The 16534-nt window shown below is 41.9% G+C and overlaps 1 protein-coding gene across 6 annotated transcripts in view; it reads right to left on the reverse strand.

The window, feature by feature from the left end:
* The window catches only part of Ttc17 (tetratricopeptide repeat domain 17), a 103775-nt gene extending 88103 nt beyond the window's left edge, over window positions 1–15672 (reverse strand). For 4 of the 6 annotated variants that reach the window (XM_036183670.1, XM_036183673.1, XM_036183676.1 and 1 more), the window contains exons 1-2: window positions 15477–15672; window positions 939–1028 (exon numbers count right to left, since the gene is read on the reverse strand). In XM_036183670.1, coding sequence (XP_036039563.1) covers window positions 939–1028; window positions 15477–15635 — 249 coding nt within the window. In that variant the 5' untranslated portion in view covers window positions 15636–15672. The remainder of the gene's footprint in view (window positions 1–938; window positions 1029–15476) is intronic. The other 2 variants (XM_036183674.1, XM_036183672.1) reach the window with 1 other exon arrangement.
* Window positions 15673–16534: the final 862 nt, after the last annotated feature.

Genomic DNA, 16534 nt, shown 5'->3' on the forward strand with positions numbered 1-16534 from the left:
AAAAACTGCTGCTTGGTTTGTTCATTAAATAAAATTCATATTTTGTTTTTCTACATGTAAGTTTCAAGTTTTCATGGTACAAACTGGTTAAGACTTTTTGACTTAACCACAAGAAAAGACCACAGTGAGACCCTAGTTTTTACTCCTTCAGAATGAATGAAAATGATAATTTTTAGGTTTCATAAAACCCCTTCTTCCCTGTTTTGCAGATAGTAGCTCTCTATGCACATTGGACTGGCCTGGGACTCAAGAGCTGGGATGGTGTTGTGCTACCTGTCCAAGTCCTTTCTTTCACTCCTTTCTTCGTTTCCTTTTTGAGACAAGGTCTCTGTGTGTAATCCTGGAACTCTCTATATAGATCAGGCTAACCTCCAAGTCACAGAGATCCATTTGCCTCTTTGCCTCTGGAATGCTGGGATTACAGATGTGAGCAACCATGTCTAGCTCCTTTCTTCTTTTTCATATTTCACCCAAACTCTTCTCAGACCATACTGGAGAGCACTGTCCCTTCCTCCAGAGAGCACCCCAGCACATTCTGGGGTGGAGGTGGGAGCAATGATACAGACCTTATTCTAGGATAAGTGAGGGGAGAATTAGGTTTATACCTACACCAGGGTACTCTGTTCCTCTATTACTCAAACCACTTTGATGGAGAGGACGGGTGTAGACAGGGAGGTGGGGGTGGGAGTAGTCAGTATGTATTACATACATGTGTAAAACTGTCTAGGGACAAATTTAATTAATAACACACACACACACACACACACTTTGACAAAGTAATTCCTTTGAAAGACCCCACCTCAAAACAAGATCTAAATCTGTATTCCTATAAAAGTCACAGGAATTGGGCTTAATGATAGGCTCTAGCTTTCTTTGAACACAACCAGCTTCTGGGAGGCAGAAGTCTCAGCTGCACCTCATATATCCAGTTGCCTCACCTCTAATTCTTTGAGGTAGTTAACTGTTGTTTCCTGTCTCATTAATATGACTAAGTCATGGGGATGCTTCAAGTTCATTGGTGAATCCACCTACAAGAAAGCAATAAATAAGTATTTATTTCAATTTATTTCAATCCCATTTCAATAACATCTATTTGGATTAATAAAGCTCCATTTAATGATTTCAACTGCTGCCTCATCACCATTCTAGTTCATGACAGTTGCTCAGGATGATCAGCAGTTTACAGAGCATCGCAATAGAGACTGCACACAGGTGGGGCTGGGGTGCCGCTCAGTGAGCTCAGCCTGCACAGAGTTCTAGGGTTCATTTCCCAGCATCTTGAGTAAACAAAGGAAGAGAAGTACTTGAAAATAAATAATAAAATAATTTCCTTTAAATATTTTTCATACTTGTAATAGCAAAAAATACAGACTGCCTAGTTTTGACAGCACATTTCATATCTACATAGACTTGGAAGTGATAAAAAAGAAAATATTAAAAATACATTTTTGTAAGGCCATTTGGAGAAGTCATAAATTAAAGATGATATAAGATAAGTTGTAGATTTATTACTTAGAGTGTGTGTTCTCTGATCAAGAGATCAAGTGACTGTGCTGTTGAAGATGTGGGAAGATGAACCCCACATACTGGTAACAGGTTTAGAGATTTGCTGTTACTTGTGTGTGTGTGTGTGTTTTAAGACAGGGTTTCTCAGTGAAACTGTCCTGGCTATCCTGGAACTCACGCTGTAGACCAGGCTGGCCTTGAACTCACAGAGATCCACCTGCCCCTGCCTCCTGAGTGCTGGGACTAAAGGCGTGCACCGCTGCCACCACCACCTGGCTGCTCTCACTTTCTCAGGGTTATTTATCTACCAACATGTACATCATTACGACATGAACCTTCACTTAGCAAAATAAACCTAAGGTATTCTTAAACAGGGAGGCAAACCTATATACAAAGATACCACAACATTTTTAGCTGAACAAATATTAGATACCTCATTTTATCAATAAAGCAATAGAGAGGGCCATGTCCTATGGGACAGAACAAAGGAGAAAATGTAAAAGCTACAACCCATGGCCTGAGTACAAAAAGCTTCACATAGGAAGTAAAGAATGACTTGCAACTTGCCTAGAGCTCAAGCAAAGGCTATTCAATGGAGTTTCCAGAAAACTTAGAACCCAGAGGAGCGGGAGGTAGGAGAACAGTCCTGTCTCAACACCCAAGCCCATTGTTTACTAGGTATTTAAGGGACTTGCAGGAAGAAAAAGACAGATGAAGACTTAACATTTCAGAGCTAGAGACTAATCTTACTTTTAAATTAAGAAGTACTCACATAGACATGGCTGTACCAGCCTTTCCTCACATTCCATTGTGAGGGAAGTGTGTTGCATTTCCTTGAAGCTTTTGGTCTAGCAAAGATGAAGCAGCTAGCAGAGACACAGGATAACATTATTAGCTGACGGGAAGGGTAGCTACTGACAGCTGGGCTTCTCTTTTGGAGGTGGCAGCAAATGGCATGGATCTTTGCCAAATAAAGGGTTAGCAAGACTTATGACCTGACACATATTTTTATTGCAGTAATTTCAGGGTCTTAAATTCTAAAATAGTATAGCAATTATCTTGGCAAATGCCAGCACAGACACCTCTCCTTTTGAGTACCTCTCCTCAGAAAACTACAAACGGGTGTCTGCTTGACAGCCCTGTAAATATCAGAGCATCACTCTGCCCATATGCACTCAGTAACTCTTTATGCCTGGTCCACTGAACACTTGGAATTTATACACTCCTATATTCTCTCTGTACACTGTATAACGGAAGAGAAAATGCCATAATCTTTAGTATTTAAAGACCCTCAGGGTCAACACCAAGAGGTAATAGAGAGAGGGAGTTTAATCCCAGCACTCAAGAGCATGAGGCAAGATTATGAGTTTGAGATCAGTCTGGGCTACATTTTGAGACTGTTGTGGTGGTATTTTATTTATATGTTAATAAATAAAGTTTGCCTGGAGATCAGAGGTCATAGTCAGCCATAAACAGAAGTCAGGCGGTGGTAGCACACGCCCTTAATCCGATCATGTGGCAGGTAGTCTCTGTGTGGTAAAGGACACAGCCAAGCGTGGTGACACACGCCTTTAATCCCACTAGCAACCATAGAGACCTGGAGGTATGTATAGACAGGCAATGATGAGGAAGTGATGTGGCTGGGCTTAGAGCCAATGAGAAGGCAGAACAGGAAGGCAATAAAGGTGCAGGTTAGACAGGAAGAGGTTTTCTTGGGAAGCTACAGCAACGGGGTGAGCTAAGGTTAGTTGGTGGCTATTGCTCTGATCTCTACAGCTTGCACCTCTGTATTTGGCTCTGTATTTCTTATTTATTTAAGACTGTTTAGAAATTCATCTACAGACTGTCTCAAAAAAAAAAAAAAAAAAAAAAGAAACCATCTGACCAACCAATCCACCAAACAAAAGAGAACATACTGCAGCATACTAAGATCTCCAAGTTTCCTTTGGCTTTTCATCAAGTGACAAATGCTACCAAATTCCATTTCCTGATAGTGCAATACATGCTCACAGGCCCTGAATCACAAAGAAAAGGCAGAACGATTTTCACCTGCACTGTTTAAGAAAAGAAATATGAATTATATTTACAGCAATTATACTGCAGGGAAAAACGGAGCTGGCATTTGAAATGTAACTATGTGGACTTAGTTCTGTGACCTGGAAGGGTGCATTCTCTAAACCTCCAGGTGACAGTTCACTGTTCTGCAGCAATTCACTTCACCAAAGAAGACGAAATATGCCAGGAAATTCAACTTTATTTTCTTTAGAGCACATCATATGAGTACAAGCATTCAATTATATAAACCAGAAGCAGATATTTTACTCCTATCAAGTACACTTTTATAGATCTCACTTCTTGTTCTCTCTAATGAACTAAGACTTTAATGATTTGTTTTTTTAAAAATGTACATTGGTGTTCTGCCTGCATGTATGTCTGTGTGAGAGTGTCGAATATGCTAGAACTGGAATTATAGATGGCTGTGAGCCGCCATGTGGATGCTGGGAATTAAAACCTGGGTCATTTGGAAGAGCAGCTAGTGCTCTTAACTGCTGAGCTATCTCTCCAGCTCTTGAATCTAGACATTGTTAATGGCCACATCTCCAATCAGAATCCTAAGATAGTGGATTCAGTAAATCCATATGGCCACAGATGGAAATTGCTCCATTGACAAGTTTGACAAAGTTGAACATTTTAAACAAAATAATCAATTTACAGGTACAAACATATTTGATATTCTAGGAAGGCAAGTGAGTCAATTGTCACTGGTCATTTACAGCAGGAAATGACACATTTCTGTAGTGTCATTTATATGCAACTTATTCATACACAGTAATTGCTCTAACCTCTTCAATGGTATTCATTTTAATATATGAAAGCAGCATGGAGACTAGGTTTCTCTATGTAGCTCTGGCTGTCTTGGAACTCACTCTGTAGGCCAGTCTGGCCTGGAACTCACAGAGATCTGCCTGCCTCTGCCTCCCTGAATGCTAGGATTAAAGGTGTGAGCCACCATAGCCTGGCTAATTTTTTAAAAAACGGGAATAATATCTAGTGTATTGAGTCCTTCCCCTGCCCATTCCTCTGCCCATTTTATTGCATGTCTTTCCCAGCAAATAGAGTTGGATCATTAATCTTAACTCCTTATTATGTGTATATGCAGGTATGTGTGTTTGTGTTCATGTGCATGTGAAGACCAGGGGTGTCAGAGAACAGAACAGCCACTATATTAAACATAGGTTTAGGCAGTGGTAGCACATGCCTTTAATCCTAGCATTCTGGAGGCACAGATCCATCTGGATCTCTGAGTTCAAAGCCACACTGGAAACAGCCAGGCATGGTGACATACATCTTTAATCCCAGGAAGTGATGGCAGGAAGCAGAAAGGTATATAAGGCGTGAGGACCAGGAACTAGAGCCTTTTTAAGCTTTTAGCTTTTAGCAGCAGTTCAGCTGAGATCCATTCAGATGAAGATTCAGAGGCTTTCAGTTTGAGGAAACAAGATCAGCTGAGGAATTGGCAAGGTGAGGTTGGAGGTGGCTTGTGCTGTTTCTCTGATCATTCAGTGTTCACGCCAATACCTGGCCCCGAGTTTTTTTTGTTTTTTGTTTTTCTTTTTTTTAATAAGACCCTTTAAGATTTGTGTTACAATGGTTGCAAACATGCCTAATCTTGCATAATTCAGCATGTGAAGTGTATCACATAGCTATTAGCTAGATTTAAATGTTCACAATGTTTCAGCCAATCTGCGAGAATATTCATGTCAAACATTTAATGTCTTCCTGATAAGCAAGATAATTAACATTTACAACATAAGCAACAAATAACTCTTAAACTATATTTTATAATTTATGCAACATGGAAAAACATATAAACAATATACTTTCAGCTAGACTATTTGTAACTTTACAAAGACAGGAAATAAAATGTTGGATTAGATGACAAGAGTCATGGATTATTTCTCCTATGTATCTGTCAAGAAGCTCTTATTAAACACGTATGAAAACAATGTAGCTGATTCTGTTACTATTTTTTCCCCTCTGAGATGGGCTGGCCTCAAACTCCTATGTAGTTGAGGTTGAATGTGAGAGCCCCTGATTTTCCTACCTCTCTTTCCCAACTGCTGATTATATTACAGATAGCAGTTTTATATGTAACTCAGCTGTGGCTTTAATTCAGGCATATAAGTACTGAGCATATAGTAGCAGACAGAATAATAGCCCCACCAAGATTCCCATGCTCACATCCCTAATCTTTTGAAAACATTATGCTATATGGCAAATGAGAATGAAGGTATCAATCAGATGAATTGTTGCTAATCAGACTGTCTTAATTAGGACAGAGAACACAGCTTGGATATCAGGTGGGTACAGTGTAATTATATAGAAGAGGGAGAGTGTGTGCGCGCGCACACACACACACACACACACACACACACACACACACACACACACGAGGTAGGCTGCAGAGACAGACAGGAAAAGAAAGTGAGGTCATAGGGTACACTGCTGCTGATTTTGAAGATGCAATAAAAATGGCTCAAGAGCAAGGAATGTTGGCAGCCACCAGGCATTAGAAAAGGTGGGCCTTGCCTAGAGCCTCCAGTAAGGTGCTCAGTGATGTTGTCCTTTGGACTATGCTTGTGAGTCCTAGGTTGGATTTCTAGCCTTATTAACTGGAGGGCAATAAATTTGGGTGGTTTTAAACCATTAAGTTTGTAGTCTCCTCCTCCTCTTTCTCAAACAGCAGCAAAAGAAAATAATATAAGCACTCACTAAGCCTAGATATAATACAAGGTTTGAGCTTTAAAATTCTTAGTGCAATAACTGGGTTACTCAAATCCTAGAAAACACACTACAATCAGTGTGAGACACTGGGCCACAGTGTTACTGAGGTGACAGGAAACTCAGTGGCCTGGGGATGGCTTTGCTAGTTTATGTTGGAAATCATTGCCCTAAAGAGAGGCAACTGGATGTAGTTCAACCTCATTACTAAGCCACTGCTCAGGGATGAAATCAACACGACTTATTTCTTTTGCTGCAATACAACAAGCATGAAATACGCACTAGTGATACAAGTTTAATTGTTCTAGGAAGACGTGAAAATGAAACTGAAGACTGCTTTTGCTTGGCACTCCTGCTGATGGCCGCAGTGCTGTTTACTAAGGGCAACGCATGCTCTCTTGCTGAAGTGAGATTATGAACAAAGGTTTCACACATCCCAACGACTGTTGGACATTTTCAAATACTGACATAATCCTTTAGCATGATCATTCGCCAATATCTAGGAAAACTAGTGTAATACATTCTTTAAAACAGTTAACTCTGTTTCTAAGAATTCATCTTACATGTAGACAGGATACAAAGATACACACTCACTCACCAGCATTGTCTGACAGTAAAAACCCTGCAGAATCTAAATGCCTGCCAAAAGCACTGGATAAATACATTATAGAATATTCATTCAGCTGATTACTATCAAGTCTTAACCAAGAAGGAAGCTTTTTACTTTATTGTGGCTTTAAGGTGGCAAGTTAGTCACCAGACAAAATGTTCCCAATTGTATGTTTAAAAGAGAAATTCATGAAAGTATTTCCAAATACAAGGAACTTTGAGGAAGAACACTCAATTTGATGTGGCTAGGGAACATCTTACAACTCTTGTTAAGAGACACTATGCTCTTAGCTTGTCCAAGCTTTTTATTTGTAACAGAGAGAATCAACGAACTCTTCTGTCACTTTCAACATACTGTCCTTGCTCCGGACCACTAAAATGACGGTGGCCTCTGAGTATGTTGACACATGTAACACTGTGGGTAAAAGTAATGTATGCAAACACACACTTTTTTCACTTACTCAGAATTTCCTGAGTGTATGCCATATGCCAGGCACTGTTTTCAGTTCATTGAAGAAGACAAAGCTGGTACCTTCTTGAATGGACAGGAAATAAAATGTAAATGCTATAATACAGTGCCAGCAGAGAGTGCTATGAAGAATAAAGCAGAGGAAGAATACAGTGTTGGGAGAAATGATGTTTTCGACATGTAAGAGGTGAAATATGAACAGACCTAAAAGAAGAGGCAGCTTGAAGTATAATGGCATCTGTAGAAGGAGGTCCAAAGGCAGAGATTTGCTTGGTCTGAATAGCCCCAAAGGCTATTTTAGCGTTGAAGGCTGAAACACAGCACATTACCTAAGTCGGTCAGTGGGATCTGAGGCTGGAGAGGTGGCCAGGTTTCAGGTCTTTCAGGCCTTGTAAGCTATAGCAGAGCCTAGATATTCATCTTCATGTGTGATGGGAAACCATGGTTCTCATGTTCTCTGCTTGCTTCCTATCTGAGAATGAGTGATATGGACACATGTATTTAAAAAAACAAAACAAAACAAAACAAAAACATTTTCAGTGATTCTGGGGAGAAGAGACTGACTAGGACATAACTGGAGTCAGAAGACCAGTTAAGATCTGGCATCAGAGCAGGCTTGAGGCAGAGTTAGTCTGGACTAGGGCTACAGAAGTGAAGTGGAAACACATGGCTGAATTGGGAAGCACTTTGGAAGTAAAAATGATGCTTATTTTTAGGCCAGGTATGGAATAGAGAATAAAAGAGTCAAGAAAACACCAGTATTTGGGGTCTCAACAATTTGGTGAATAGAAGAAGTTTGGGGTGGGGTTGGGTTTAAGGCACGTGTACATGTGATGGCATTCTGAGTGGAGACGCCCAGGAGACATGGAGCTCAGATGAGATTTGGAAGGCCTTGGGAGGTCAAATTTTATGGCAGGAGACTGCATGAGACCATTAGGTCGGGGAGCAAGGCAGCACAGCAGCTAGTAAGAGTCATCGAGGAAAGAGGGATCGATCCATCGGAAAAGAACAAAGAGTCCTGGCCAGGGGCTCAGAAGAAAAACAGTCTGTAAATAGTTCAGTAAGGTAGGAGGCTGTCACTAGGTAGCTAAGAGGCAAAGTAAGATTGCTGAGGTTACTGAGAACTGAGTTTAGCCATGAGGGAAACCCTGGGTGTCCGGATGAGAGCTGTAGGGATAAAGGGCAGACTGGATTGGCTTTAAGAGAACAGAAGGAGTACACACATGACTCTTTTGAGTTACCTGCCATAGAAGCACACACAGGAGCTTCTGTTGTTTTAACTTTTGCCATCAGAGAGTACAACTGAGACACAGGTACTGCTCTCCACATACTGGAGTGCAAAGCTGTGCTAATTTTTGACTCGGCCTGTTGGCAAGCCCTCATATCCCTCACTGCCAGTATGCCTTCTGTTTGCTTCCAGCAGGGTTGCTTAAACTACAACAGCTGCTGGGCACGCAGCTGACTGTAACCCCTGCTCAGCAGTGTAGCTGCTGCCCTTTGTCTACACCGCCTGCCTTCTCATTCTTCTCTTAGTCATCACTTTTCTCATTGCTTCTCTATAGATTAACATGTCAGGCAATAAAGCTGATCTTCTTGTATAACACCAGTGGAAGAGAGGACGTTATCCCTTGCAGAGCATAACCTGATCAGCAGCAGACAGGCAAGAGTGGTCCCTGACATTACAGCCCTTCTCATCTAGCCCACGCCCCTTCTGAGACTTAAAGGGCTAATTGATTGATGGGCTACTTGGATCTTTCAAAATATTTCACAAGTCTGAGACTTTCTACAAGCTATCTTCAGATGATGATCAAACTAGTGAACACTGGCTTCATAAAGGCAATTGTAAATGTCTAAGAGGCAGAATCCACTCATCACACTTGCTTGCATCATGCTTGCATCATGCTGCCAATCAACAGTTAATTTTATGTTGTCACCTGCATGCTTTGACAGTGTGGGAGATGCTGGAGTTGTAGAGGTGGATGTATCCAGACCCTCTTTGGACCAATGCAGTCAGTGGTCCAGAGGGCACGAAGGTAAGTAAATGGACAGAGCATGGGACAGCAAATGCTTTCAGAAACAAATTCAGTATGCTATGAAAACACAAAGAAAGAAAATGGCAGAAAAGTTGTGGAGTTAGTTAAATGAGGGTACCTGGGAGGAACATGTGCAAAGGACAGAAGCAAGAGAGAACACAACATACCCAGGATGCTTGTAACAAAGAGCGTGCGCGTGCGTGCGTGCGTGCGTGCGTGCGTGTGTGTGTGTGTGTGTGTGTGTGTGTGTGTGTGTGATGCTGGAGTGAGGGTTAGGTACTCAAGGATGATTAGATAAAGGCTAGAGAGAAGGAAGGGTTAGGTTAGAAGTTATAGAAGAATTTGGGTCATATTCTGGGTACACTATAACCAGGTAGTCTCCTTTCTTAAAAGCACTGAAATTGAGCTGAGTCATTGTGCATGTGAAGCTCCTCTCAAATCTGCCAAATTACTAACCATCAGACCAAAATCAAATAGCCCATCCACTTCAAACCTATTGAAGAGCAGTGCCATGGGGACGTTGGCCTCTTCAACTCCATGTGGTTTATCTCTTCTTTGGGCAAGAGTTGCTGAAGGTGACTTAGCACGTGTGCTTTGCCAAAGGGATAAGCTTTTATGCATCAGCAGCATGAGCAATGAAAAGCATCTGCGCTCCCTAGACATCTGCTTGACTGAGGCAAATGATCACTCAATCACCAAATGAACTTATTTGAGCGCCCTCCTCCCCATTGTCACCTATCCTAAATTTACTGTGAAATTCTTGGCTGAAATGATCTAACTTGGAAGAAAATGGATTGGATAAGCCTTCTTTACTTCCACATTTGTGCTTATGTTCCCTTCTTCTACTTACTGGAGTGACACGAAGAAAAACATGCACTTCAAATAGCACAAAATGCACCCTACTGTAGATTAATACACTCATAATGGTTGTCACTACTAAATGCTACTCATCAGATGTATGAAAAAGGTTACTAAGTTGTAACATGTTTTTTAAATTTAAATAATTTATTAATTTTTATTTTATGTGCATCGGTGTTTTGCCTGCCTGTATGTCTGTGTGAGGGCGTTAGATCTTGGAGTTACAGACAGTTGTTAGTTGCCATGTGGGTGCTGGGAATTGAACCCAGATCCTCTGGAAGGGCAGTGAGTGCTCTTAATTGCTGAGTCATCTTTCCAGCACTGCAACATGTATTCTTTAAGAATCCTTTCCCCACAGAAAATACTTTCTACCCCTACATTTAAACTTGATGGCTCTAACTTTAGAGGAGGAGGAGACGTGGTCAAGGAAATAAATACTACAATGCTGAGACAGTGGTAACAGCAGTGATGCTTCCTGAAAGCCAAGACTTCCACTGCTGAAGAGAATTCTTAATTGAACAGGCCTACATACTAACAGTTGGAACATTCAAGAGTTCATCTGATATGAAATGAGCCAGGCATAGAGGTACACACCTGTAACCTCAGGATTACAAAGTTCAAAGTCATCCTATATGGCAGGTCTGAAGTTAGCCTGAGATACAGGAGAACCTTTCTAAAAGAAACAAATTAAAAACAAAACAAAAAAGTCACAAAAACTAAAGAAATAGGATACCAGTGAGTGTTGAGGGTTGAAGGCTAATCTCAAAATTTATTTAACCTTCCCTGCAAGTGAATTAGTAGGTACTTTGGGGGAAAAATGGAAAAACAAACAAACAAACAACAAAACCCCAAACCCTGGGCATAATGGGTATTTCTGTAATATCAACACTTCAAAGATGGTAACAGAATTATCAAATGGTTCAAGGCAAACCTCTGTTACATAGTAACTTTGAGGCAAACTAGGTTGTATGAGACTTTGTCTCAACAAACAAAGAACAAGAACAAGGAAGGAAGAGAGAAAGGGAGGGAAAGGAAAAGCTGCTACATTATGGGTTAAGTTAAGAACATCAAAATTAAACAACACAAGTATTTAACTACAATTAAAGAAGTAGGCGCCGTGAATTTCAGAGAGCAGAGGGTTATATGGGAAGGGTTGGAGGAAGGAAAGGGAAAGTGATGTGATATTTTAATTAAAATATAAAAATTACTTGAAAATATTGTCTAGATGATTATTCTTCACAAAATCAACCAGCAACAGTCCCAGCTATGATTATGAAGAAGCTGCCTACATGCTCTAACTGAAGCATGCTACCTTCCTTCCGTGTGTGTCTCAAGCACAAGTCTGTGTTGGAGACAGGGTCTCACGTAGCCCAGGCCGGTAATAACCTTACTATATAGTCAAGAATAACCAACTACTGACCCTCCTGCCTCCATATCCAAGTACTGGGATTATAGATGTGTACCAACAAACCTAACTATGAAACCCCATTTCAACACCTAAGGATGATGCTAGTTGTCTATCTATCTATTTATTTATTTTGGCTTAATTACACAGTAGATCCTCACGCTAACTGGCTAATAGCATGCACTCATCTAATTCACAAAATGAGTCCAAGTTAAGGACCCTTGCTTAAATAAAGTGAGATAAAAGGTGGGATGATAAATTTTGTCAATCTGACACAATTTAGAACCACTGGGCGTCTCAATGAGGGATGGTCTAGATTAAAACAGCCAGTGGGTGTGTCTCAGGGAATTGTCTTGGTTTTGTTAATTGAGAAGGGAAGAGCATCCTCTGTGGGTAGCACTGTTCCCTGGGTTTGAGGCCTAGACTGTAAAAAGTGGAGAAAGTGAGCTGAGCATGGGCATATATGTGCTAACTCACTGCTCTCTAAGGCTGTATTGTGAGTAGTTGCTCCTAACTGGCTGCCTTAAGTTCCTGCTACCCTGACATGTCCCCACTTTCCCATGATGGACTGTAACTTGAAGTGGTGAGCTAAATAGACCTTTTCTTCCTTAAGGTATGTTTGTTAGGGTATTTTGTCAGAGCAGCAGGAAAGATGATGAAGACAGATGGTGTTTCTGATTTCCAGGTGCAGGGGGCAATGAATACTAAGAGGTGTCCCAGAACCCAAAGTAGAGAAAAAGCTCACAATTGTGGGCAGCCTTTTTCTTAACCTTTGTCTGCCTGTGGTGGAAAGAAACATAGCAAATGGAGCATTCGCTTTACACCCCAACTCCACAACTCCCTAGAAGACAGTCCTGCGAATTCAATGGTAGGAAGGGATGCTTCTCAGCTGAGGCAGGGATCACGGAAAGAAGCACTCTGATTTTCCATGGCATGCACTGGACACATGCTGTTGCCAGCAGCAACCCCAGCTTTTATTGTGAAGAGGTTGCCTGCAAGAATGTAGATCTGTCTGACTGAAGCCCCAATACAACCCACATGGACAGTGAGTTTCCACACTTGCATATTCACAAGCCTGCAGTATAGAACTAGTGGCTATCTATCTTTAGGGTCTGCTAAGGCTGAAATATAAAAATGAATTTTTCCAATGAATATGCACTTTTCCTGGTAAAGACTCCATGCTGTACTTAAAACTAACTACAATAATGGAAATGATCCTAATTAAATGTACACTTCGGGCAAGCCTGATTTTTTTTTTTTCTCTGAGAGACAGGATCTCATTAAATAGCTCTGGCTGGCCTAGGACTTGCTAAATAAGTAAATCAGGCTGGCTTCAAACTCAGAGATTCACCTGCCTCTTGCTTCTCTATTGCTTAAAGTTGTGTGCCACCACAGATGGCTCCAATTCTGATTTTTAATTCATATAAACACTTCCACATTTGCTGTGGAAAAATGACTATGCTGTGGAAAAGTAATGACTTATATATAATTAGAAAAAGTTTAAATATTATAATTCAAATAATCAGAGAGGCATTTGCCAGTCTAATTTTCTAAGATTTTCTACTTCAGTTTGCCCATGGCTTCTTCTTGATAGTAGATCATTTTAAAAATGAAACCACACTTCTGTTCTCGGCTGTGTAACAGAACCAAGAACCAAGAATTAGATATGTCACTTAGGATAGATACAGTATATATACTGGATCCTAACTATGTTTCTGAATTTACAAACAGAACTATAGTATCCCCAAATCTACATAGTAATATATACCCAATGTGACCACTGACTGCACTCTAAACTATATTTATTAGATTTTGCTTGAATTCAGTTTATTGCCAGGAAAGGGCACAAGAGTTAGGCAGTTACTGGAGCCCAACACAAAAGCTGCCCACCATATCCAATTCCTATTCTATTTATTACTGATTTTCCCTTAGATTAACTTCATCTTCCCTATCCCTACCCTCCAGCTGTTACTCTGTTGTATGCAATTTTGTTTCTTGTAGAATAAAATTTCATGGCTGCCAGAATTCAATGCTGCAACTGTTAATGTGCAGAGAACAATTGGAAAAGTCAATGAAAGGGGTCATTAAAAAAGACACAAATAAAAAAGACTTGCTTTCTTAACTTTAAGCCTAACTACTTACTGAAGTGATGACTTGGCAGAGAGTCCGAAGATTTGACCCTACTCTGAGGCAAGTTACTAAAACCCTTATTTTCCCTTCTAAAGCATAGATACAATGCGCAAAAGACGGCATTTGTTAAAGAACAAAACCAAATCCGATTTGACTTTTCCATTGCAATATTCAGCACATGAACAATCTATCTCCATCAATTAGCCTTCACTTTTCAGATGGGCTACTTTCTCAGTCGAATGGCAGGACACCAAAATGAGAAGGAGAAGTCAATGTCAGAGTATAAATAGCTGTGGCCAGAAACAATATATAGCAAAAGAGCCAATAGGAGAAGGGCTCCCCAAATTGCAGTATAAATGACTTAATTCAATACTTCCCTTCACGAGGGCATCAGGTAAAACCACCAACAGCAAACAAAAAACGAAAACAACGAGAATGGACCCAAGATTTCTAACCTTATGTCAAAACAAAAACAAACAAACAAACAAAAAGCCTTACTGTATTTTCTAGGGTTTCTGAGAACATTTTTAAGCCTCAGCCAGAGCTTAATGAAAATTAAGCTGGACCTTAATATTCTTGAAAAATAAACCTTTTAAAATGGGAGACAGCTATAAATACACGCCAGTAAATAGTATAATGAAAAGATAAGGGATGACTATTTTAAATTATTGTTTATATTTAGTGTTCCTACAGTTAACCCAAACGATCAGTAATTTCACGCGACTTTGGTTAAAATAGTAGAGGTAGTATGCTTCAATTGCATGGAGTACACACTTCACTTTTTCAATGTCTCCTGGACATTTACCGATCGTTGTTAAGCACTGAAAGTCATTAAGTTTACAAGATTCAGTGGTGGAGCGCGCGCCCTCGCGCGCGCGCGCGCGCACTCTAAGCATCAGCAGCATAAACGCAAGTGCAGGCATCAGAAAGTTACATAAGAAAAGCGGTCTGTCCTCTGAGAAATCAGTTCAAGCATACAGTAATCTAGTAAACTGTATATGCTACGTGCCGGGCTGGGTTACCGGAACTAGGTAAAAAAGCAATGCAAAATGCACCGGGAAATGAGGGCACCTAGGAGCTGAATGATGCAGACGACGCCACCAGAGGCATCTTCTGGCATTCCTTCAGAAGGAGCAAGAATGGGTTGTCTTTAATGAGCCCCTGATGACCCGGCTAACGGCACAGCCTAAAACCACCTTATCCTGGAACAAATCCCACCATGTGGGAGAGAAGACTGGAGAAGTCGCTGAAGTGATCCATTCACTAAAGCCAGCCTGGTTGTCACCGGCCTGGGACTCGCGCACTCCCTGGCACTGCCACCTGCTTTCTACTTCCTCGGGAAGAGGTGGTGGCGCGCGGGACCCGGCCCATAGGCTCCAAAGGCAGAACTAATGATGAATATGTGGTTCCTAAACCCTGAGCTCAAGTCGACGTTTCCCAGGGTCGGTTCCGGGACGGCGCGCGGCCCCACGGTGGAAGGCTGAGAAGTTTCCCACGGCGGAGCCAGGGCATGGAGACCTGAGGGGAGGGGGCGGCGCCAAGTCTGAGCGCTGGAAGCCACAACCCGCCGGCTAGGACCAGGGGGAGGCAGGCTGGGGGCGGTGCCGTGCCGAGCCACACAGGGGCCCGGCTCGGGGATCCCCCTCGCGGGGCGCGGACAGAGAGGGGGCACCCTGGCCGCTACCTGCTGTTGGATCTTCCCGTCCTCCGTGACGACCCAGTGCGTAGTGGCCAAGGCCCCTCGAGCCACCACGCTGAGCAAAGCGTAAAGGCTGAGAAGCCATCCTGGCCCGGAGCAAGGCGGCAGCTCGAACCGGCCGCGGACCCCTATTGCCGCCGCCATCTTGCCCCCCCCCCAGCCGGGCCGCTCACACCGGAAGCGGAAGCTACTCCTTGCTGTCCGCCATCTTGGGGAGGTCGCCTCTGAAGCAGGAGGAGGAGGAGCCCGCTCACTACAGTCACTTCAGCATTGCTGGGGGCAACCGGTACTGCTACACCTCAGAGCTGCGAACTGCTTTTTAGTTATCGTTTTCCTCTAGGCTACATGATCTCCAAGCGTGGGAACCAGAGGGGAGATAATAATAGTAGACTAGGTGGAGCTTGAGCAGAAGTGAGAAGACTAGGTGGTGGTTCTTTTTAAAAAGTAAGTATTGTGTCTGGTAGTGCAATGAAAGATGCTTTCGAACTACCCAAGAGAGGCATTATTTTTACAAGGTTCGTAATGGAGTGCCCAGCGGCGCAGTCCTACTGTAATGCGTGTCACATAGGGAATTAAAAAATAGCTCTAGTTAAATACAAAATAGCAGTTCAAGACAAGATCTGCACGTGTGATCGGTATAGATACTTTGTTTCTTCCTAAATTTGGAAAGCGATATGTACTTACAGATCAGTTACATCTGGTGTAGGCAGACTTCTGGGCCTTATCAGCAGCACGTGTCTAGAGGACTTTGGTGGGCAGCTCAGGTCTAATCTAAAGGCGTAGGTGTAGAACCTAGATATTGGCATCTCCTGGGATCGTATTAAATATGCAAGTTTTCAGCACTTCTGGCTCCCCTCCCCCCACGCTTTGCGAGTCTAAGGAAAGTCTCAGGTGATTGATTTGCATATTTGTTAAAGTTAGAAGCTAACTACCAGCAGGTAGACTAGCAATAGCAATTAACTAGCTTAAGTTCCAGCTTCTACCAGCGTATGTTCTTACAGGTATTTCAGGACTGCCTACTAATATGGCAGTATGGCGTATCA

This window comes from Onychomys torridus, chromosome 4, assembly GCF_903995425.1.
Source record: "Onychomys torridus chromosome 4, mOncTor1.1, whole genome shotgun sequence".
NCBI classification, from domain to species: domain Eukaryota; kingdom Metazoa; phylum Chordata; class Mammalia; order Rodentia; family Cricetidae; genus Onychomys; species Onychomys torridus.